Raw genomic sequence first — 22,792 nt, 5'->3', positions numbered from 1 at the left:
GCATGTAAAGCATCTCTGATGCTCTGAATATTGAGGTAGACTCAGTATCAGTGAGTGTGGTTGTGAGTGATGGACTGTTACCTTGTCTGGGGTCGCTTTTAGCTTGGTACCTGCTTTTGTTGGGATGGGCTTCAGGTCCTCATGACCCTGAAATTAGTTTAAGAGAGTTTCTTAATCTGTCCTTTTTGTATATATAGTTGTCCTCAGTAAAGTTTTTTGCAATTGTAACAAGAGTATGGAACGCTAAGTGACACAATTGCTTATCACACATTTTAAGGATTGATTTAATCCTTTCTGGCATTTTAAAACTATTTTAAGGTTCTTTTGGTCTTATATTCCTCTTTTCTTGCTATAATCCCCTTTAGAATCTTCTTCCTCTTTCATAATTAATTGTAAACATTTTTTGTAGGATTTTTGTATGCATTTTATACAAAAGAACTGTTAGCTGAAGAATCATTGCCAAACTGTGTTTAGTTATCCTGTCTCTGTAATAATCAAACAAGTCTTCTGTTTGAAGCCGTACTGCACCTTTTTTTGTGAAACATACATATTAACCTTATGCTCAAGAATCTTTAAATATCTTGTTATTATATCTACAAATGATCCATTTGTTTTTCTCATTTAAATATTATTGGTTTCAAGATCTTGTGTCATTCAAGACATGTATTGATTTCATTCTTGACATTTCAATAGGGGCATGTAGACTTTAAATATTTGTGTGCTTATATGCACTGTATATCCTAATGCTGATGTACGACTGGCAGATGTTACTTTAGATTTCACACAATTGAATCACATATATTCCCAAACAGCATTTAGGATAAAGCTAAAATTGCAATGTATTTTATTAATAAATGCATTACAAAATACATTTCAATAGATGGCATATCACAAATGTTAACATTGTATACCCAACTGAGAGTAAAGGCTGGATGGACAGAAATTGGAGAGAGTGAGAAAGAGAGAGAAGTGCAGAGATATCGATTTGTTTCTTTTTGATTTTTCTTTTATTAAGTTACAGTTTGTGTTTGTATGGTGAAACAATTTTACAGCATTTGTTATTGGATTCCTAGCAGCAGTGCTAATGTTTGCAATGCGCCCTCTATGGGAATGAAAAAAGGCATTGTATTTTATTAATAGGTGCATTACAAAATGCATTACAATAGAGGGTACAGCGTAAATGTTGATTAATACTAATAAAAGGTAAAGCCCTCACTGACTCACTGACTGACTCACTCACTCATCACTAATTCTCCAACTTCCTGTGTAGGTAGAAGTCTGAAATTCGGCAGGCTCATTTCTTACAGCTTACTTACAAAAGTTGGGTAGGTTTCATTTCGAAATTCTACGTGTAACGGACATAATCGAATCCTACTTACTTACATATATAATATATACATCCATAGCCTGCAGTTCGGTCGCCGTGTAAGACGGCATTGCACCCCCCATCCCCACGCCTCCCACGTTGACTGCCTGCCCATAAAAGGCCATCCGTCGCTCCGGTCTCTTCATTCTCAGTCTCCCTGCAGATAACTGCAGCCTTTTTATTTAATCCACGGCTTCTCCGCTGTTTTATTGTTCGTTTATTACGATGCAAAGTTATCGATGAAGGCGGTTGTATGCTTACAATGCTTGACAGGTGCCGAATGTCACTTCAACACAAGCCCTGCAAATAACAAACCATGAAACTCAAACCGATTATGACAGCAGCAATCCAAGCTGTGGGAAAACAGAAAAAAGGAGGCGTGTCAGACATCGTGGTACATTTTCTGATGCAGCTAGACGGAAACAACTTCGTGACGCTGCCACCAAATACTCGCAGAAAAATCCACAAGTTAATAGACATGCTGTCGCTAAATACTTGCAGGCAAATCCACAACTTAATAGAGACGCTGCCGCTAAATACTCACAGGCAAATCCACAAGTTCATAGAGACACTGTCGCTATATACTCGCAGGCAATTCCACAAGTTCATAAACACGCTGCTGCTAAATATTCGCAGGCAATCCACAAGTTAATACCCGGAATGCCTGTTAAACATCTTAGATTCACGAGTAGCGATTTGGGTAGTGAAATGTCTATCGAGGTGATCACCATCGATCAAAGAACTGTCACTTACCGAGTGGTTTCCATGCCATGGAGCCTGCCTTTTCCATTCTCTGTGTTACATATTACATGGCCATATCAGGCTCAATCTTGATATCTGGAAGAACATTGTGTCTTGTGTATTGATTGACTGGGACAGGTTCAAGGTGTGGACTGATGACGGTACAGGAGATAAGTATACTACACAGGGGCACTATAAGAGTGAAATGCTTAAGCCCTTCACCTATGGTTCTGCATGTGAGTTGATGGCTGCCGCTGAATTGTTCGGTTGTCGCTTTCAAGTCTACCGAAATGGCCAAATATTTTACACGTTTGGAGAACCGCCAATGCTTTTTAAACATCTTAGATTCACAGGTGATGATTTGAGTAATGGACACTTTGATGTTTATGAATGTTTCAACTCTCAAAAACTGGATGCGAAGTTATTGATGAAGCCGGTTGTATGCTTACAACGCTTGACAGATCCCGAATGTCACTCCCACACAAGTCCTGCAAATACTAACATAATTGAAACAAACCATGAAACTCAAACTGATTATAACAGCAGCAATCCAAGCTGTGAGAAAACAGTAAAAAGGAGGCGTGTCAGACGTCGTGGTACATTTTCTGATGCAGCTAGACGGAAACAACTTTGTGACACTGCCGCCAAATACCCAAATACAAGTTAATAGACACGCTGTCGCTAAATACTCGCAGGCAAATCCACAACTTAATAGAGACGCTGCCGCTAAATACTCGCAGGCAAATCCACAAGTTCATAGAGACGCTGTTGCTAAATACTCGCAGGCAATTCCACAACTTAATACCGGGGGAATGCCTGTTAAACATCTTAGATTCACGAGTAGCAATTTCAGTAGTGAACACTTCGATGAATGAAACCTGCTATCTTTACAACGGTTGACAAACACGGAATATAACTTGAATACAACACATCCTCCAAATACGAACCTGATTGAAAGAAATAATGAAAATCAAATCCTTGATGACAGCAACACTCATAACAGTGACAAAACTATTACACTGACAATCCTGTTACGTTATTTTTAAATTAAAATTTAAAAGTTTCCTTTTCTTTTTCATAACTTATTTAACACACTACTTCTCCGCTGCGAAGCACGGGTATTTTGCTAGTAATTAATATACCCAAAAGAATGTAAATGTTTATGGAAATATTAAACAAGGTTTGTGCATACTTACAAATATGTAGGCAAACAACATATTTATCTGTTTTCTCATCCTTCTGCTCATCCTTGACGTCCAGCTTTAAGCTCTATGTACTCATTCAATATGACATCCATCTTTGCATGAACGGCAGGACACTGTATATATTAATTCCTATGTATATATTTTTGTAAACAGCACCTAGAATGGGTGTATACAAACACATTTTTAAAAGAATAAGTTCTGTTGTATATGGAATTGTAAGCTCTTTGTAATTAGATTTTACATACTTCTGTGCAGCCTGGAGATATTTTAGGACATCTTAATACAGGTAATTAAAAAAAAAGGAAACATGTTTTTAACTTTTGCTTTAATTTTCAGTTCCAGATACCATTCTTAACAGTGCCACAACAAAGTTTTTCCAGGGCACCAGACGTAGCCAATCCCCATTCAACTTTAGTGAACAAGGAGGAACAATCAGCCTATCAGAACTTGCGATTTTAGACTCCCTGGTTCAAGGAGGAGTTTCACTTAATCTTAAAGTAGGTAATGTTGAATTTGGAATGATTGTGGGAAAAGTGAAGAAATTACCAAACCTGGATTACATTTTTGCATGATCCATTTAAATAGGCAGGTTAAAAATAAAGCCTTGAATGATTTCCTTATAAAGAAACACTTTCTTTTAAATGTTGTGTGTTTCATTCATAGCAGTTGCTACAGCTTAGCTTCTTTTCTATACATGAAAGTTTTCCTTGTCCTTCAAATGATTTTTAATTCTGCATTGCCAGCACAATTCTGCCACTCTTCCACCCAGCGTCATATTCTTTGATACCCAATTTCTAAAGCTTCTGCCTTCTTCTGCACTTCAGCAAGCAATGCATGTGAAATAAAGTAATAATCATATAAAATATATGTCTTTTAAAGGACTAAAAGGAATATTGTATCATCAGTCCTGTAGAGCAGAAGCATGATAAATAGGATTGGTACATACTGTAAATCCATTTCGATACATAGTTCAGGCATTTGTTAGAATTCTGTTTCTTGTGTGTGTCGGCAGTCTCACGTTAAATCCTAAACCCAGTAACTGTGTGTGGAGTTTGTATGTTCCCCATATCTTAATGGGAACTTTTCTCCAGACTCTCCGGTTTTCTTCTCACATTAGGTTAATTGAACAATCTAAATTAGTGCTATGTGAGTGAAAGTCTGAGTGTGCCCTGCAACTGAGGCATTATTCATGATACTTCTTCCAGGATTAGTTTCTACGTCTGATTCTGCCTGGATAGGCAACCCTGAATTGGATTGTAAATCATTTTGGATTAAACCCTCAGACAAATAAATAAATAAATAAAACTAATTATTTATACCGTCATTGCAAATAAAATGATGACTGCAGGCATTTGTGATGTGTTGCCTAGTGGGCCTCTCGCAGATAAACATGGCACAGGACAGAGCCAAGGCCCTAAAAGAGAGCAAGAGACAGAAAGAATTGCAGCCTATGAGAACTCAGGCAATATTTTTAAAAACTGCTGTAGGACTGGCAACCGAGAAACTTCCAGAGATGCTTCACCCTCTGAACACAAGAATCAGGTCAGTGTTGTGTTGGAAAGAAGTGAAATCATCATCTGGGAAACACAGAAGCATATGATCTCAAGTCAAGAGTAGAACCGAGTTGCCTTTTTATAGAAAACCCATTGGGTTTCAGCATTTGGAACATAAATAATGAGAATAATACTGGTAGGACCTTTAAAGTAAAGCAACTTAGAGAGAGTTCTTTAAGGGATGCTTAATGTTTATAGATGCAGTAATTTCAGGGGCCAGTAAAGATCACAGTGGCAGGTGATCCCAAACCCTTAAAGACCCACCCTTGGGGTTTTAAGTCACCTCTGGCAGAGGTCTTTTAAATAAGAGTGCCTAGTCATGTTAACAGAGTAAGGGATTTGTGTCAGGTAGCCAGTGAGGGAAAAGGAAATCCTAGTGATTTACTCAAGATAATTGTCCAAATCCATCAGCCTGAAAAACAAAACATCTTTTTTCTAATTCATAGATACTATAATTGATCCCCAAGAGAAAGAGGAATGTAATAGTGCCTAATACAAAAAACTACACAGAAAGCACTCAATATTCAAAAGTAAGATAAATAAATAAATAAATAAATATACAGTATATATATATATATATATATATATATATATATATATATATATAATTAAAATTAAATTGCAATAAAATTATAATCTAACCAGAGGTTATGTTAAGAGAAAAACCAAAACTAGCACTCCCTGAGGCACCATAAACTCAGCTTTGTGTTAAAAGTGCCTCACAGGTTGTCCAGGGTATTGTGCAGAGTTTGGGAGGCATTATTCATTACAGCCAGCAGGTAAGCCATTAACGTTTTGTTTTTTTCTGCTGCATTCACCAAGCCGAGGCTAATGTCCAGAACAGAACAGAGATGACCTTCCTGAATAAATTCTTATGTCTGCTGGAATCCTTTGTTCTTGTGCTGATAGATCAACATAAAATGTCTGTATAAAAGAGCACACTTGCAATTGCATACTGCTAGAATATATGAAGAAATGTTCTGCCCACCCTAAATGGTGTAGCATATGATAATACACAGAATACACAAACAACCCTTTTTAGATATGGCTTTTAATATATTTGAGGCTCAGTCCTTACAGTCTATATCTGGCCCATCTCAACAAGTACTCCCTGAATGAAGACTGGAGTCAAGAAAGCCTTGCTCATCCTGAGATCCACCACCATCTCTTTGGTTTTTCTAATACAGAGGGGCAGAAGGTCAAGCCTATACCAGTCACCAAAGTCATTCAGCAGTTCTTTATATCTCTCCTCTGGTCTAGCACTTACACATCTCATATTTGTGAAGCAGTGAAAGATCTTTGCAGTTAGTTTATTCTAGAATTGTATTTAAAGTCTGATATCTATTAGGTAAAGCCAGAGGTTCTTAAACTTTTTAACCTGAGAATGCAAGTAAGAAAATTTAATACCGCACTGGGACCCAAGAAAAGGATTATTATTATAACTAGACATTAAGCCCGTTACAATAACGGGTGCTAGAACAGTAGTGCATAAACATTAGTAAGGACAGTCTATATTAAATTGCAAGGACCTTGACCTCATTCTGTTTCTTGTCTTATTTTTTTTTGTCAAAAATATTTTTGCAAGAAGCCTAAAGTAAAATAATAATAAAAATAAAATAGAAACATATGACAATACAGTAAGTATAATTAATATTGCCTTTGTAACAATCTGTAATACACAATATCTGAAGAAGATATTTAGGAAAAATTTTCTATTTTTTTACCTCATGAAATTTTTCTATAAAATTTCAGTATAGACAACATTTCTTGTTAATATTCTGTCTGAGTTTGGCAAGAGTTTGCCTTGTTCAGGACCATCTACAACTATTGACAACAACATCTGGATAACTTCTAACTCTTGATAGTGCAACATATAACTGACCGTGGCTGAATACTGGTTCTGGCAAGTAAATGGCAACTATTTGTAAGGTTTGCTCTTCTGAGTCTTTCTCTTTTAGCGTTTTTCTGACGCTCATTTTCTTTTTCTTCAATCGATCTATTTGTTCATATTTTTTTTTCTTTGTCTTTCAGCCTTTCTTTTGTTGATGTTTACTTGTTGAGCTGACCGTTCTTCCAGGAGATGTTGCTTATATAGGATTTGATTGTCTGTGTCTTTTGTCCTACTTGACGTGTCCTTTTTTTGGGTGGCATGTTGTTAGTAGATATGTCCGTAATATTTTCTCTTACAGTAATACTGGCTTGTATGTGGCTGTAATATGAGTCAGTGTATTGTGTGCCTTTAAATTTCTCTCGCAGTAATACTGGTTTATATTTCCGTAAAATGCCTGTAATTTTCTCTGACAGTAATACTGGCTTTGATGTAATATGACTTTAATTTTCTGTCACAACATTGGGCAATCAGCAGAGTGTCCCCAGCAACTGATGTAATGTGTGGCGTGTAGCTGATAATCGTGACTGTGTCGTCTCCCCAGCAAGTATTTTAATCTGTGCTGGCGTGCAGCTGATTATTGTATGTGTGGCGTCTCCCCAGCAACAGATTTTATGTGCGCGGCCGCGTCTACCTAATCAGCACTCTCCCAGCAATTATGTCTTTTATTTGCTTATCATGCGCTGCCGCGGCAAGGCCATTCACTGTGTGCCCAGCTTTCAGTGTGTGTGCTTTATTTGCTTATTATGCGCTGCCGCGGATAGGCCATTCACTGTGTGCCCAGCTTCGAGTGTGTGTGCGACCAAGGTGCCGTGCGCATGGGCGGTGCATGGTGCGATGTGCCTCGCGGCCCCGCACATGCTCAGTTCACCAGAAGACACACACACGGACACCTGGACGCACACAGGGCTTTTATTAAAGAGGATCATGCGCTGCCGCGGCAAGGCCATTCACTGTGTTCCCAGCTTCGAGTGTGTGTGCGACCAAGGTGCCGTGCGCATGGGCGGGGCACGGTGCGATGTGCCGACCCCGCCCATGCGCACTTCACCAGAAGACACACACACACGGACACCTGGGCGCACACAGGGCTTTTATTAAAGAGGATGACATTGGAGCCAGAAATAAACAAATAACGTCCATCCATTATCCAACCCGTTATATCCTAACTACAGGGTCACGGGGGTCTGCTGGAGCCAATCCCAGCCAACACAGGGTGCAAGGCAGGAAACAAACCCCAGGCAGGGCACCAGCCCACCGCAGTAAACAAATAACATTGACTATAAAATAAAAACAGCAAATGTTTTTGTTTCCTTTTAAGGATATCTATCACATGAATAGGACGTCATTCACCCCATTATGTGTCTCATAAACACACATACCCTTTGTATGGCTTTTCAGGATGGCTATGCCCCTTCTGACAGCATATCTCTCCCCCATGTCTGTGTTGCCCCACCAGAATTTTTACTCCAGAAGTACAACTGAATAAAAACACATCTATTGAGCAGCAGTTCTTTGGTAAAAGCACTTTCTTCATGTCAGAGGTCTGAGAAGAACAGCCAGGTTCATCCAAGCTAACAGAAAGGCCACACATTCCTAAGTAACAGCTCTTCATAACAGTGATGTGCATCTCTGAACACATGGTAAGCAGAACCATGACGTTTGTGGACTATAAAAGCACAAGATGAGGCTGGATTCAGCTCTTGTTAAACCAAGAAGAAGAAGATGAGGGGACATATAACAATTAAAACTGAACAATGTAGGTCTGGAAAAGTGTCATCTGGTCTGACGAATCTTAATGTTTGTTTCAGCATGTTGATGGTGGATCAGAGTTACATGTAAACAGCAGGAGTCCATTTATCCTTCTTCAACAGTACAGAGTATTGGTCATATAAGGGCACAGAGAATGTTTTCATTAACATATTAGGCCTCTAAATACCAACTGAATAACATTTTAATTGCCACAGCATGATTATACAAACTTTTATGGCCAAAATGTACCTTTTTTAAATGGATATATGTAGCAGGATAAGATGCCCATGTCGCAAAGCACTCGTCATCTTGAACCGATTCCAGGGACTTCAGTTTACTCTTTGGACTGCAGAGTCTCCATATAGCAATCTGAAAGAGCTCCTTAATGATAAGTTGGAAGAGGGGGATCAGGGCCTGAATGTATGCCCAAATAATTTGTTGGAATTCAGTCAGCATGGAACAAAATCCTCAAAAAAGCTTCCATCTAGGCCGCGCTAAAGGTAAAAAGGTTCCATTCCGGTACTGATTAGGGATATCTAATTATGTGGCCAGAGTATTCATTCTTTGGTTTAAATAGATCATACTGATTGTTCTTACCCTGATTTGACTACTTTACAACTTCATACTGTCTGACTGATACTTCATCCTGTCAGTTCATCTTTACTTACAGTATGAGGTACATGGAGCCTTTGTGTCAGACTGTCATTCAGTTTTCACTCCTATTTGACTGGTGTACATACTCCACAAAAGTAACAGGCTTGTGGTGTGGAACCAAGTGCAGTATTTTGAGGTGCATTGTAAACCATAACAATGTGCTCGTCAGCTACTGCAATGCATGATTAATGAAAAGTTATGCTTGAATATTAATACAAATGTACAAAAATTAACAAAGTATTAGGAAATACTTTCATTTTATTAATTTGATGGACATACTATGAAAGCATTGCTAAAGTTCTCCTTTTAAGGCATGCTAGTGATGAATTATCCTTCAGTGTTTAATAAAAGGAAGTTATGAAATTACCAAAACAGAAAGTGAATATTTTGACCATTTGAAAGAGGAAGTAGATGTCACCAAGCAAACAATAGAGGCTGTCTTGTAGATTATGAAAAACAAGTAAACGTTTACTTGCTCAGTTAAGATACAGTGCACTTCCATATAAAGTATGCTAGTTCGTGGGGCAGACTAAAACAAACACTGGCACACAAATCTCCACGAATATTAAATAGGACATTTGACTCACTCTTTTGTTAATCGTGTACAGTGTACTGTATGCTATAACTACATCAACTGGTTTAGTTAATATTATTTGAGAATCAGTTCTGCTAGCTAAGGGTCAATAGTTGTATTTATTATACATTATTAATAAAAACTAAAGGAACTATAGTTACTATCAATGCATCAGTCTTTGTTTTATACAGCACCTTTCACCAGAGGTAACATGCTGCTGGCCAGTGCTTAGAGCTAGAGCCTAACAGACCTAGAGTTATAAGGTTTGAATCACAGTCGGTGCCTCCTTAGAGTTTGCAGGTTCTCTCGATGTCAGCATGTTTTCTTCTTCTGGTTACTCTGGTTTCCTCACACTTCCCCGAGACGTGTGTTAGGGTGATTAACAGCTCTAAACTGGAACTGTATGAATTGGTGTGTTTATTTTCTGCAATGAATTGTGGCTTCATTCAAGGTTGGTCCTTGCTGATGCTAAAGGGATATACTGCTGTTCCTTGCAACACTACATTAGATTAATTGGGTTTAAAATCCCACTGTTGGGTGACATTATTGTGTTTTACTGTGTATATTAATGCATTTTTCTGATTTTTTACTGTCAGCTAGCTCCATTGCTAAGCAGTGAAGTATATTAACATACATTGACCCATCCAACTTTGATTCTTACTTGGTTAGATCCTGCTCCTTATAATCTTGTCATGGAAACAGAAGCTCAGAAAACAGATGGATCTCTCAGTCTTTGGTTCATATAGTGCCATTTCAAGTTCAAATTTGTCATGTGTACATAGTGTGAGAGACGACCGGACCCCGGGACACCTGGAGAAGGGAAGGACTGGGAGAGGGGCAGTATCTTTCCTGGGACACATTAGGGCAGTCCTCTTGGATTGCATGGGGGCCACGGAGCTTGAAAGCTCAACCCTGTGGGGAGGCCGTGGCCACCGCCATGGGTCACCAAGATGCTTCCAGAGCCATGAACTGTGGCACTTCTGCCACACCAGGAAGTGCTGCCAGAACAGGAACCAGGTACACCCGGGTGTCCATGCAGCACTTCCGCCACACCAGGAAGTGCTGCAGGAAAGTCATCAGGGAGCACCTCTGGGTGCTTTATAAAAGGGGCGGCCTCACTCCATTTAGGGAGCCAGAGTCGGGAGGCAGAGGACAGAGCTTGCAGGAGAGGAGTGGAGGTGGCAGAAGAAAAGAAAGAGATAAAGACTGAGTTTATACTGGTTAAGGGCACTGTGTGTGTTGTGCAGGAACAGAAAAAATAAACGTGTGTTTTTGGGACTTCTGAGTCTGCGTGTCTGTCTGGGTCGGGCTGATCTTCCACAATAGTAAAATATAATTCATATATAGTGCCAATGATATAATACTCACAACACCACACACAGAGTCAAACAAAAAATAAATAACTAAAGTAGCTTAAATTGTGTGCAACATATATACAATTATGTAGGACACCAGCAGCAGGACCCTGTGTTGCCTGTGTAAATAATTTTAATTTTATCTAACTTCTAAAAACACTTTGTCAATTACAGTCATTTTCTTAGTTTTGAGGAAAAATTTGTAAATATTGAAATCATTCAGATAGAAATATTTTTCTCTCAGACAATAATTATGCATAACAAATCCCCTTGCTCCAATAAAGGACAGTGTGCCTTTTTCTCAGATATTTATCCTTGAAATAATTTAACTTCAGGGGTCAAAATCCAGCAAAAGGCACTGTCCTTAAAACTCGCTGTAGTAAAAGGGAACCATCCACCCCATTTACCCCCAGCATCACAATTTTGGGTTCCAAAGTAGTCTACTGTCTCTTCCTGACAAAGTGGGGTATGTGTGCAAAATGTTGTTGAGGTTTGACCAAGGGTGTGGAATTGTAGAAAGCACAAACGCACACATCCACACACACAGTTAGCCTTAGAGTGTATATTGCATAAGACATAAAATAGATAAATACTGCATATACTATATATTTAAAAACACATACAGTATTTGTTAGTGTGAGTGGCTGTTCAGTAAACGTATGACCTTTGGATAGAAACTGTCTTTAAAGCTATTGGAGTAAAGGTGAATGTGGCACTGTTTACCAGAGGGGAAGAGTGAGAAAGTGCCTGTGCAGGATTGCCATTGTATTTAATAATTCTGCACATGTTATGCATGACCTGACATGACAGAAAGCAGCTGGGTGTTGGTAATATTTTGGGTTACCTTAACCACAGTGGCGTAGCTGGCGGAGGGGGCGGTCCGCCCCGGGCGGCACATTTTTGGGGGCGGCATTATTGGCGACAAGGCTCAGTACAATTCGTGTGTAAGCAGCAGGGTTCGGAAAAATATCACTCATGTATGAAAAAAGTCAAATTCTCTTATTTTTAACCACAAATGCTTGAAAAATAATGTTCAGACTGTCCTTCTGTATCAGACACAGCAGCTGAAATGTATGAGGCAATGACAAAAATAAACATAAACGTTACACCGATAATAATTTCAAGGAAGATAAACAACTAATTTACAATTTATAATTTCGTTTCATTATTAATCCGAATACGTTCTTGCTCTGCGCAGAAAACATCCCCACCTATTACTTTGGTTCTGGTTTTCGGAGTGTAATTATATTAAACTAATAATTAGAACACGGCTTATCAGTGTGTCTATACTATATTCTTGTCTAGTTGATGCTTATAAATGTATATAAAAAATTATTGCTGTTTCTTTATATATGAATAAATCTATGCAAAATGTGTCTTAATTTTTCTCTATACATCATTTTAATTTTCTATTTAAATAGTTTAACATATTCAGATATGTTGAAAGGCGGCAAATTGAAGCCCCGCCCCGCCCCGCCCCGAGCGGCACAAACTCGAGCTACGCCACTGCTTAACCACCCTCTGCAGCACTTTCTGATTTTGAGCCGAGCAGGTGTCAGAACAGGATGTCATGCAGCTGGTGAAGATGGAGTTCATTGTTCACTTGTAGAAGTAAATTTATTGGCAGGAGGGTTCCACATTTAGAGTAGAGAATATTACACAGTGGACACAGAGGAATTACTTGAAGGTATAGAAGCTATAGCACAATAAAACTAGTTAGGGTCATTTTAGAAAGCTATATCATTTACTTTTAAATTAAATCTGCTCTTTTGACATAATGTCTTTAGCCAGTATTTAACTGTTTCAACTGACAGAACCTCACAGACAGAACTTGGTTCAAAGCTTATATGTGTAGAATTCTACTTTAAACATGGTGTAACAAAGGCGCTTTATTGGGCCCGACCCGACACAGATGGACACTGAGGCACGTATGAAATAACTAAAGGTTTTTTTATTTTTTTTCACCCGTGGGCGCACGTCTTCCCCGTGACCCACAGGCAATACACAGTCCAAAAGCACAACAAACCCCAATCAAAACACTGTTCCTTTGCCGCCACTACTCCTCAAGCTTCATCTCCTTCGTCCCAACTCTGGCTCCTCGAGTAGTGGTGGCTGGGCCCTTTTATAGCCCACCCGGAAGTGTTCCAGGTGATTGACCACTAATTGCACTTCCGGGTGAGGCTGAAGACTCGTTCAGCCGGGCTGTTGGAAGCAGACAGCCCCCCCTAGCGGCCACCCCGGGCCCCAACCAAGCTGTGAAGGACTCCATCTCCCATGGAGCCCTGCAGGTGGTTGGGGAATCACCATCGGCCAGGGAGGCTGCCACCAAGCGTCCCGGGGAGATATTGGACTGCCCATGGTGGCTCACTCGGAACATAAGCAGCAGGGGCATCCCTGCCGGGCATGGGACCCGGCTGTCCTTCACAATGGAGAATCACTAACAACATAGTAGTTCCAAAAGAATCATATAAATCTAACATTGATTAGACAAAAAGGAAAAGTTTTGGCTTCATTAGCGATTTGAATACCATAGAGCTATTGTTGCTATTGCTGCTAACTTATAACTTGTTATATTCTAGCAGTACCAATTTCAACCCTGTGAAGTTTTTAGCACTGGCCATCTGCCAGTCTTCATAGTCAGTAGTATTAATAAAAATTGTGACTGAATTCCCTGATGCACACTTAAAAGGCCAGGCAGTCCAGAGTTGCCTTCTTTTAACAGAAGACAATGGCGCCCCAGCAGTCCTAGCGGCCACTCAGTGCTCGGAGGGTGAGAGATTGGCCTCCAATATCATGTTGCATTAAATTCTTCTGCTAACTGGTGCAATTTTGTCACAGTAATGGCACAATAGAGTAGTGTCATTTCTTCTACCCTGTAACCAATGGTCTTTGTTTGCCAAAATGTTTTTTTTTCTTTTTCTGATTTCATTAAATAAACCTTCCTTAACCTTTGGTTTGGAACTTACTTCTGCCCCTCATGGGGGTACTCAAATGATGGTGAATTTCACTTTGATTTTCAGCAAATCTGCAGAGTTCAAGATAGAACTGTATAAATGAAAGATTGTTGCACGATAAATAGAACAATACCTGTTCATAGCCAATGTATTATGAAAGTACAGATGTTAAAAAAATAGATTCTTTTATACTGAGTTTGATCATACAATGATGTCTGTAGACCAATCTCTCTCAGTCAAAATGATATGATGCATTTACTTTACTGTAGAGGTAGGATTGGGAAGTTCATAATTTCTTCTCATTTCTTTTAGTAACTTAATTTTACCAGACCACCCGCGTATTTATCCATCCTTCCTTCAATCCATTCTCTAAACCCACTTTCCTCATTACATCGGTACAGAAAACCACTTTTGTGTTTGTGTGTGTCCAACTATCGACTAGAATTCCATCCAGTCTTGATTTCTGACTTGTTCTTGATGCTACCAGATCTGCCTCTAGTCTCAAGACAAAAACTAATTTGGTGAAGAGTGGTGGATCTTTAAAGGGATTTATCTCTCACATAGTAGTGAAACTTTGTTTGCAGCATTTGCTAAGAATTTGTTGTAATTTGTGACTGGTAAAGCTGGGAAGGACTGACTGGTAAAGGAGAAAAAATTGTATTCTGTCATTTACTTTTCAAAATGTACTAGTTCTGTAGGGGAAGAAAATATCACTTTTTAGCCTGTTTGGCAGATAGCTACATTACTGAGAAAGTTTAAGAAGAAAGGTAAAATGTGCAAAGAAAAATGGTTAGAGAAAAAGTCTGAAGATGTGGAGACCTGTTCAAAACGATAAAACATTCAGAAACTATTTCACACAATAAAAGAAATCTGTGGTACCTTTAATGTAAAACTACTGACAGTTCTCCCCCTTTGTGAATCATAGACAATGATTGTCAATTTGCAGTCTAAGATATTCATTTCGAGTAATGTCGATTGCTTAATCAACCCATGGTGTCCCACCTCTAGCCACTTTGCAAACCAACTGTAACCCATTACCATTATAGCAAATCGGTAACAACAGACTCCAAGGTATTCTCATGGCTGTTTATTGTAGGGAAGGAATTTAGCAATTTGTTAAAGATGTTATATTGTTCATTGGTCAGATTTTCAAATTTTTTTTTCCACCAGCTTTAATCTGTATCTTATTGTCCAGTGTTTTTCCTGACTTGTCCTTAACTGTCAGTAGTTACCTCCCAAGCCTTTCTCTTACTGTAAAATTTGATATTAAGTAATTAATACATATTGTTTCTTCTGTTACCATTTGTTTTCTTTTACTAAAGATTACTAAAATTCTGTCCTACTAGTGTGGACCTCAGCTTTCTTCTAAAATCTGTCCTTGGCCTGGGGTGTTGTTTTAACTGACTGTTGTGCTTTGTGTGTATTTGTTTTTCTGCCTCGTGAGAAAAATTTGTGTTCTTCCTGAATTATCTGGGTTGTTTTTTTCTGTTGAAAGCCATAGTTCATTTTAGATAGAAATTAATAGATAAAGGCAAGTGGAAATAGGAGCAAGTGACATACTGGTTAATCCATTGTAGCGGTTAAACTTCTTCTTGAAGTATTGATATTAGAAAACCATTTTACCAGTATGCTAAAAATTAGTGGAAAACTTGTGTATACATTTAAACATAAAAACTGTTATAATACCAAACATGAACTTTTGTTCGTGGAAAAGGAAATGGAAAGTGGGATTTCTGTGTCAGTGTATTAATGTCTTAAAAATAATGTCTTTGTGTATGGACTTGTATGTAAACACTCTGTAATAAGTGAGACAATCCTTTTTAGACTATTCCTTTTAATCCTGAGGGGTTCCGCTTGATTAGAGAGATGATGCAAATAGGAAAAAGGGGAAGAAAAGGCCATCTCGCATGTTGTGCTTGCTTCATGGTAGTGGCTTGAGAATGTGAATGAAAACAAAATCTAATTTTGTCTTTTTAGGAGAACTGAATGCCTGCTCTCAAATCAACTTGAATAACAGAGTAGCACTAAGCATTTCAAAAGATAAGACGTGCACCTGTGTGCACAATTAATTTGTAATACATTTGTTATTTATTGAAAAATACATTTGAAAAGTATGTACACGTGTATTATACTGGTATCTACCAAAAGCATCAGAATTTTGTATTCTTCCACATGATCTGTACGGGCATTGTAGCCCCAAACCCCAGACACAGCCACACACACACTAGTCCTGGGTGCAATTTAAAGGTTTATTGTACCAAAATACCTTACAAAAGACTTTTTTCCCCACAGTTGGAAAAACACAACATTGTTCTTTATTCTCTCTCTCTCTCTCTGTCTCACTTCCTTCATCTTCTTCTTCCTCCTCCTTCTCCTTCTCCTCCAAGGTAAGCTTTGTCTGTCCATCCACTCCTGACTTGAACTCGCCTGGATAATGCAGAGCAGCTCCTTTTATACATGACCCGGGAGTACTTCTGGTGTCAAGGCATAGCCCACAGAAAGCAGTTCTAGTTCAAGCAGAAGTCCCAAAAATTAGGGATCACGAATGCCAGCATCACCTCCTGGTGGCAACCCACAGAACACAACAGAGCTGCCCCATGGGACTACAGTTCCCAGCATACACTGCGGGTGTCAGATTTGGTATTGAGGCCTACGGATACTTCCACTCAGCATCTCAGGGGGGTAGACACAACAGGTTATTTCCCCCTAGTCCCTCCATTATATTGGCCTCCTTGCTGAGTAAGCATTCCCGGCCGGGATGCCGGCCCATGTGTTCTGACCATCACAATATGGATTTTTCACCATTGAACCCACTCCTATATGGAAATATAATGTTTGATCAAAGCAGAGAGATTGGATTTCCCAAGTTATTATATACAAAAAGTGTCAGGTTATTATAGCACCATTTTTGAAGTGACAATAAAAAAATCCAAATGCTTGATAATTGAAGTTACAACCACAAATCCAGTTTTGTAGTCCAGACTAAATCATTATTATATTTGCATCCACATTTCATAAATTGTTTCTTCTAAAGCTGAGCATTAAAAATTATGTCTGTTATTTTGTATGTGTAATAATTCAGGGTTTGGCCACAAGTTAAAGATACATGGTGGTGTTACTTCATTCCTGATCACTAAGACCTGTTGGGGGATGGGGTTTCAAGTAACAGTGGGCGTGGCTATGTTTCGATTGCAAATCAGACCTGGCTTATGTACTTTGGCAGCTTACAGGATTTAGCTGCCCTCGTTACAGGAACAGCGGTTGTTGTAAAGGGTTAAAGTTAATTTCTAAGAGATAGAGAGAGAAAGACTATGAGAGGCAACCTGCGTGCAATGTGATTCATGTGAAAGCTAATATTGTGTTGACGGAGATTGTTGTTCAGACATGGTGCCTTACAGCATCAAAAGCCTTTCTCATTCAGTGTAGAAAAAGGTAGGGTGATTGATATTTGCTAAGCACAATAACATAGCTCATCCTTGTCACAGCCATAAGGCAGGTAGGTATTTCTTTTTGTTTTGTTCTATTCATTTTGTTATCTCCATGATGTTCCCAGCGTTGTTGTGGTAATATGATATTTAGCTGGCCAAACATGCTAAGTGCTGAAATCCTACTACATCTACTTTTATTTTTGTTTCATTCTTTATCGCCTGTATTGCCTGCCCTAAAACTTGCCATAGTGAGAACCATAACAATTGCATGCATCTGTGGTCTTGTGTCACAGTTTTTGCAGGTTATATTTTGTTAAATTTCAGATTTTATGCCACATACTGCATTTTACAACCTTTGTGACTGTATAAAAATAATGGATCCATGTTCTATTACACAAAGTTGATGTACAAAAAATAGATTAGAGTTAACATTGTACACCTGCAACATACAAAATACAATCATTTGCATACATTAAAGTGAAACTTTTTTAAACAGGATATGCTTCTCACAAGCTATCTGTAAAAAATATGATCGCAAGCTTTTCAAAGAAAATGTTAAAATGGTATATAGGTGTCCATTATATACACAGTACATAGTCAACAGTAGCAGACCTTAAAATCAGTGATGGCCGACCTGTGGCCCATCAGACACATTACAATTTATTGTAGAAACCAAAATGTATAATCTTATTGAATTACTTTATTTAAATTATTTTACCCTTGTTAAACAGGTTCAGATAATGGATGAACAGTAAATGAATCAGGCAGCAAATCTGTATTTGATGTTTTTCAACAAAATTCTACATCTTTTGTATATGTTAAATTCAGTTCAGTGATCCACACAAATTCACCAGCTGTTTTACAACAACAGAAAACAACCATTTTCTGAACATTTTTATTCACTATAGGAAAGCAGAGGGCCAGAGCCTATCCTGGTTGATTGTCATTTGAATAAATGTGATTCCCTTCAATTAAGGTATCTCTCTTGAAAAACACCCAAATTGTTTCAGTCACTTATAAAGGCTATGATTTTAGATTTGAACAAGATTGCAGATCAGAAAACTATTACAAATCATAGCTCGTGGAAATAACCTTGATAAAAGGCCAGATTTCCTTTCAAAAAGATTGTTTTTGTACAGAATGCTACTTGCAAATATCACTAAAGCTTATATGCATTAACAGGGAGAAAGATCTGTGGCTCTAAAAATAATTACATGTAGCCTCAGGCTCAGGTAAGGTAGTTCCCAGAAGGATTTTTTGTTGTATTTCTGGGCTTGTGTACTTTAGTTAGGAAATCTGACCTTGCAAATTTGCACTTTATGTTCAACATCAAATCAGTCTAGTATCACTGTCATTTGGTGATCTGAGTGCTGAGGGTATAACTTCTGACTTCTTAAACCTTGACCAGCATATAACCCACCTGAACTGAGTTTGATTTGTTTTCTTTCTTTTTTTTTTAGTAATGTACATCTCTAGCTTTGTGGGTCTAACACTTTGGAGCTTTGGCTACATCCACACTGCTACGTTTTTATTTTAAAACAACAATCTTTGTTCGCACTAGCATTTTCAAATTGTTTACACAAATATTTTCATCCATACTAAAACAACTAATCTTCTGTCTACACTGGTGTATACAAGCAGCATGGCTGTCTTTAACTGGGCATACGTACATTGTACAATTTTGACCCAACTTTATGCTTTTGAGTTGGCCTGAATTTCAGCTTCATTGGCCGGTGTTTCATATGCATTATGAAAATGCTTGTGATTGAGATGCCGCACGATTGGAAGAATTTCTGTCATGTCAGGGTGAGAGTTGTATGTCTTGTAGTGTGAGAATGATGTCGCTATCAAAATTCACAAGATTAATTTTGCAGTGGGCACAGTGAGTGTGCTTTGCACATGTATAGTCTGAGCACCTACTTCATGGCATGTCAAGTGGACAGTACATAGTCATTGAGTTTGAATGCATACATGACAGGTGACCACAAATTGCCAAAATCGCAAAGAGTATGTCCAGTGAAAAACATCTGTGCTACATACATGCCCAGTGTAAGTGGACAATTAGATCGTATTTGTTTTCGGTCATTTTACAAACGAAAATACTTTTTATAAACAAAGTGAAAATGTTACTTTGGATGGCGATTGCTTTAATTTATAAACACCATTTTTAAATGACAATATAATAGTGGGTACATAGCCTTAGTCTTTGTGAGTAGCCAATCGGAGTCAAATCTTCACAGTTTGTGTCTGATTTTGAGAAAATAGGAAAGATATTTAGTTAAGTCAAGTCAGGTTGGGGAGCAAGCACCGGTACAGTGTGTTGCCGCACCCACCACTCCACGAAACAACTTGGGATCCCAGTTGGCAACCCCTCCCAGGGAGACACACGGTCCAGTCCCGTTCTTCGGAAATGACCCTCTATCTGCCACAGCCAGGTGTTATGTGCGCGGCCCCTTGGCCTGATCAAACCACTCGGGTCCCCAACAATGATCTTATGAGCTGGATCACCCTCGGAGAAACGCTCCACATGGCTGTAGTGGCGTAACTGACGCTTCCTCACAATGCAAGTAATGTACCTCATTCGGGACTCCAGGAGCAACCACTTATTCGACAAAAAATCAAATCAATGGTAGCCAAGGATTTTCCGGAGAGACACGGTACCAAAGGAGTTTACTCTTCTTCTCAGGTTACTGGATAGCATCCATGTCTCTCAACCATATAGCAAGACAGGAAGCACCAGGACTCTAGAGACTTGGACCTTTGTCCTTTTGCATAGATATCGGGAGCACCACACATTCCTTTCCAGCAATCTCATGACCCCCAATGCTCTCCCAATCCGTCTACTGACTTCATAGGAAGAGTCACCAGAGACATGTATGTCACTGCCAAGGTAAGTAAACCTCTGGACAAGGTCGACACTCTGTCCGCAAACAGACACACTGCTGATAGCTGGGCTCCAGTGGTCATTAAAGGCCTGGATCTTGGTTTTTATCCAGGACACTCGCAAGCCCAGAAACTCAGACTCCTCGCTCAGTCTCTCAAGTGCTCCGATCAGAGCCTCCATTGACTCCGCGAAGATAACAGCATCGTCTGCAAAGTTAAGATCCGTAAATCTTTCTTCACCAACAGATGCCCCACAGTTTGTGTCTGATATGGAGAAAGTAGGTAAGATATTGTGTTAAGAGAGGATTCAAAAAGGGAAATAAAAATGCTACTACTGGAGAAGAAAATAGGCAAGGTTAAAAGTAGTAGTGCACCGATTGATTGCTCAGTGTTCAGAACAGGAATATTTTCCGCCTTATCGCATAACCATCCAGCCAGGTTGTCATTGGCTGGCTGTATGTCCATTTTATAAGGTAAATGATATTAACCTGGTGTATGCCTAAGTGGATAGTTTCTAAGTTTCGAAGTACATGTGAAACCCATGATGAATTCTTTTTCACAGAAATTACATTTGTTGTGAGAGAAGCTACTTTATCTAAATCCTGTTTCATATACGGTAAGCTGATTAATCATCATTACCCGTTTCATGGACATTTTTTCAGGTTTGCTTTCTAGATCTTTTTCATCAATTCTCCACAGTCCTGGGCATCCTTTGAGAGGAAATGCAGTATTAGCAATACTTTAACAGCTTGTATTTAACTATCACTAAATTCTAAAGTACATTATCATTTAGACACCCAGTTCATGTTCTTAACTTAGCATTTATGTACAAGGCCAGCAGAAGGTAAAAGTAATCAAGTAAATAATTGCATTGACAAAAAAAGATATCTGCATTTTAAATGGTACTCATTAAATCAAAGAGTCTGGCAAAACACTACAGACTTGGTCTTAAATAAAAAGTCTTTTTGAGTGTGTCATTTTCATAATCTGTCTAAGTATTAAAGATGCCCAACAGCAGTGCTTTATTTGAAAAGATAGCACATTTTGTTACAACTACCTAAGAATAAAGAATGTAGTTACATACCGTATGTCTATAAATGTTTTCCTAAGAATTACTTATGAATGCTTTGAAATCCCTTCAGTTTTTTGAGCTCAGCACCTTCTGGTTCACCAGTTTGAGAAAACTCCACATATAATATACTGTTTGTTATGCAAGACATCAAGTTTTTGGGGGCCCCCCTCACTCTAGACCTGCAAATCCCTTATTTTAAGCCATTTTGTAATCATATTTTGTTCAGAAACTCACACCCTTATGATTAAGAGTAAACCAATAGGTGTCTTCAGCAAAAATCATCAGAAGGACTTGGGGTTGTGCATCGACCGATTCCAGGGGTTCACCCCCTAATTGGATATGAGGTGTCAAAGTTACTCCTTTGAGAAACTTTGAAAAAGTTGGGATGGCTAATATAGGAATATGAAGTGTTGTTTTGTATTATTTTTGAGGTTGCTAATCATGAATATGATAATACAGGCAGTCCCTGGGTTAGTTACGAGATAGGGACTGTAGGTTTGTACTTAAGTTGAATTTGTATGTAAGTCAGAACAGGTACATAAATTTAATAAATGCTATTGTTGGCCGACTGTAACCAAGTGCTCTGCCAATGAATGATAGCGTTTCACCTTTCTCTGACCTTTTTATTATTTCTACTTTATTTTCAATGGTTATGTTTTTTCTCTTCTTTACTGTATCACCAGCACTTGCATCAGATTTGTGTTTCAGAGACATGGTTGAAGGGTGAAGACAAAAGGTTAAGATGAGCTCTTCTGCACAGCACTGTACATGTTATCACAGCAGGAAGGCACCAGTCGTCAACACGTCTGATGTACTGACAAGAGACATCTTCCTGCTATGTATGTAACAGTACAAGCAGGCTTGCTATTGAGAATGAATGGGGGCATCCAGGGGCGGTTCATTACCAGCCCACCTCATAGTCACATCCACTACAGTATGCGGCCTGCCACCAAGAACGAACAAGGTGCGGCCAAAGGCGGGTAGTGAATCACCCCCGTTCAATAGGCAGCCATCCGATGCACACTACAATGCTACCCCCAGCCACCCCGTTCACCCACAATGGCCTCTGTTCAGCCACAACCGGGTCACCGCTTGCAGCATTACCAGCCGCCCACCGAGAATGAACGGGGCAGCTGTGTGTGGTGGGTGGGCAGTGAAACCCCTTGCTGCTGGGAGCCGCCTGAGGGACATTACACTGCGTGAGCAGCGAAATCGCCCCTCTCCAGCCTCCATCCAGCTACCGCTTGCAGCATTACCAGCCGCCCACCGAGAACGAACGGGGCAGCCGTGTGTGGTGGGCGGGCAGTGAAACCCCTTGCTGCCCAAGGGACACTACACTGCACAGGCAGCAAAATCGCCCCCCTCCAGCC

At 39.2% G+C, this 22,792-nt stretch overlaps 1 protein-coding gene across 1 annotated transcript in view; it reads left to right on the top strand.

Moving 5' to 3' along the window:
• LOC120523697 overlaps positions 1-22,792 on the top strand; it is an 83,210-nt gene that overhangs the window by 23,295 nt on the left and 37,123 nt on the right. Inside the window, exon 5 of the mRNA XM_039745256.1 lies at positions 3,649-3,809. Within this exon, the coding sequence (XP_039601190.1) occupies positions 3,649-3,809 (161 nt within the window). The remainder of the gene's footprint in view (positions 1-3,648; positions 3,810-22,792) is intronic.

The sequence above is a fragment of the Polypterus senegalus genome, chromosome 2 (genome assembly GCF_016835505.1).
Source record: "Polypterus senegalus isolate Bchr_013 chromosome 2, ASM1683550v1, whole genome shotgun sequence".
Lineage (NCBI taxonomy): Eukaryota > Metazoa > Chordata > Cladistia > Polypteriformes > Polypteridae > Polypterus > Polypterus senegalus.
This window is presented reverse-complemented; position numbering and strand designations above follow the sequence as displayed.